Below are 2,988 nucleotides of genomic sequence, written 5' to 3'. Positions count from 1 at the left end.
AAAAGTATCGATATTTAAAAAATGATAATAATAATAATATTTTGTCAGACTACTCAGACTGTATGAGTTGTAATAAAAATTATAAATTAGTAAATACCAAACATTTTTTTCAGCTGCTTAGTGCTTACCAGTATTTATTTTGTTTAAAAACACTAAATAAAAGTATAAGATTTTTGTAGAACACAATAAACATAGCATTGTCATAACTTATAAATTATATAATGTAAAATAGTTTTCATAATAATAGTGTTCATAATCACTGTTATGATTTCAGAACAAACAGTCAACTTAACTTTACAATAAGTCTAAAACTGAAGTATGTATATAGTAAATACTAAATTATATAAATCAAAGAACCAAAAACTGATCATTTATAGCAACAAAATATTCACTATTAATCAGTTTGGAACCAGTCTTCCTCGCTTAAAGAGCTCATAAATACTAATTTCGAAAGCCTTTTTCCAGTTAATCTATTTCGTTTTTTTGAAATAATATTCCCTGTTTTAGAAAAAAGCCTCTCAGAAGTCACTGATTTGGCAACAATACTCAGTTTCTGTCGAGCAATTTCATATAGATTGGGATACATCGTTTTCATAATTTCCCAAACATTTAATGGCTCTGCAGTTATCTCAACAACTGGCTTTGCCAAATAATCATACAGCTAAACAAACCAAAAGTAAGAATTTTATATAAAAACATAATATTATTGAATAACATGAAGCTTTACCTCTTGGTAAATAGGAGCTGTTCTATTTACTACTTGTGCTGTTGCCACTGAAGTGTGAAAGGACCATAAATCAAATGTTTCTGATGGTGTCTGATCATCTCTACTTATTACATCAGTAATTTCATTAGATTGAATGTTTTCATTTTCTTTTTCAACTAAAATACTTTTGATCCTTTGTATAGCTTTTTGACACTTTACTGGATCTTTAAAGTGTAGGTTTTTAAACCTAAAAAAAAATATTATATATTTTACCAACTTTATTTTAATACAATTATTATTTAATGTATTTACCTTGGATCTAATAATGTAGCTAAAGGAAAATCATTAAATAATTCCAGGTTTGTAAAACGCAGTTTCAGCTCAGCTTGAATGAGTTTTTGAAGCTCAGTACCAATAGTCGTCGTTGGCTGAACACGATTAACTGCATTATGTACACAATTGATAAGTGGTAAAATTGTGCTTATTATAACAAATTTCTCTCCTGAAATTTTTTTTGTTAAATCTTCCAATGGATGTAGTAAGTTTTTAATTTCTTTTAATATATTTAGTTCTCTGGTGGTTATAAAATCTGGTGCATTTGATTTTTCTAATAGGATAGAAGACACTATTCTAAATAGTTCTATAAACCTTTCCAACATATAATAAATGGTGTTCCACCGGGTTTTGACGTCCAATATAAGTTTTAAGATTTTACCATCTGGTATACCTAAAAATTATTAAACAATTTATTGTTACCAACCTTATTTCCATAGTAAAGGTAATATATTATTATTATATAAATTAGACACTAACCATCATTTTTTTGATATTTTCGTAACTCATCATTTATGTTTACACTGTTTTTGATAAACTTAACAATACTCCTTACTTTTTCAATTAATTGGCCTAAATCTGGACATTTTTCAATAGAACTATTAGCAATCAGGTTGATGGTATGGGCAAAACATGGTATCAATTTGTCGCTAGTAAAAGTATCAGACGCTGCTTTTTTAATGTTGGCCCCTACAAGTTACAACACATAATATCATAAGTTTATGTAAAAAAATAAATTAAATTAAGTCAAACTTATCATACCATTATCAGTAACTATTGCAATTATCTGATCCTTAGTTATTTCCCATTCTATTAAAATATTTTCAAATGACTGACTGATATTTATTGCTGTATGAGCTTGGTCGAGTTCATATACACCTAACGTACCTAAATGCAATAAATATTTTTTAAAAATAGGTAATTGGATACATTTTTTAATTTATATAAAATTTTACCAGATATAAATTTTGTGCCTTGTAAAAAATGTATAGTAATACCGATGTAACTTTTCATTTTTATGTCAGTCCAGATATCTGATGTAAGAGTAAAATTGTTTTTATCTTTTAGCATATTTTTAAACTTTCCACTTAAGTAGTTATATTTGTCATCTAATTTATTCTTCACAGTGTTTCTGGCAGGTATTTTATATAATGGACAAGCTACTTTCATAAAATATCTAAAACCACTTCCGTCAACAGTAGAAAATGGTGCACTGTCTTTGCATATGAAATACAGTAATGCTTCTGTTATTTCAGAACTTTTGTTTCCTTCAGCTATTAACACAAAATAATTAAACTTGGATAATTTATCTACTATCATATTATAATGTAAGCTCTAAATCAAAGTTACCTCCCATTGATGACATATATTGAAAATGATGCTGGATCGTAGGTTGATAACGTCTTTTAATTGGAACAGGATGTTCATATGAATTAGTATCAGAATCGACAGAATCTTCAATTTCAGTATCACTTATACCACTAATTGTATCTGTTCTTAAACTTACTATATTTGAATTCTAAAAAAAGGAATTGTGATTATTACCTGCATGTTGTAATGTTGTATGGCTGTCATGTATTTAAATAAATTTTAAAACTGTATACTTTTAGTATAATAATAATACCTAATCATTATAATATAATATTTAAATCAGCTTTACTTACAGGAACTGGTGCACTATTATCTTTAACTCCTTGCTGAGTGCCAAAACTAAAACTGTGGATGTATTTTAAATGTGCATGCAGATTGGATGTGTTCCCAGAAGTTGAGCAAATTTTACCACACGCTTTACATTTGGCTGTGAGCTTACTGACTCTGACAAAATGTTGCCACACTTTACTTATTTTACCCATATTTAATGGATTTAACTGGCAAGGTGCAAGTAGCAAACATTGATTAAATATAAAAATTGTATTTGCTATTTAATCAGTATTATTTATTACAAAGGA

General features: G+C 27.6%; 1 protein-coding gene across 1 annotated transcript; it reads right to left on the bottom strand.

Annotated features, from left to right (window-relative positions):
- Positions 1 to 355: 355 nt before the first annotated feature.
- LOC111026781 (zinc finger BED domain-containing protein 4-like) lies at positions 356 to 2,982 on the bottom strand. Its single transcript, XM_022304916.1, has 8 exons — positions 2,704 to 2,982; positions 2,390 to 2,558; positions 1,996 to 2,313; positions 1,802 to 1,927; positions 1,520 to 1,729; positions 1,019 to 1,433; positions 728 to 953; positions 356 to 661 (listed from the first exon to the last, which is right to left on the bottom strand). The coding sequence occupies exons 1-8, from the start codon at positions 2,890 to 2,892 to the stop codon at positions 395 to 397; spliced, it is 1,920 nt and encodes a 639-aa protein (XP_022160608.1). The 5' UTR covers positions 2,893 to 2,982; the 3' UTR covers positions 356 to 394.
- Positions 2,983 to 2,988: the final 6 nt, after the last annotated feature.

This window comes from Myzus persicae, unplaced genomic scaffold (genome assembly GCF_001856785.1).
Source record: "Myzus persicae strain clone G006 unplaced genomic scaffold, MPER_G0061.0, whole genome shotgun sequence".
NCBI classification, from domain to species: Eukaryota; Metazoa; Arthropoda; class Insecta; order Hemiptera; family Aphididae; genus Myzus; species Myzus persicae.
The sequence above is the reverse complement of the archived record's forward strand: the minus strand, read 5'-3'. Positions and strand labels throughout refer to the sequence as shown.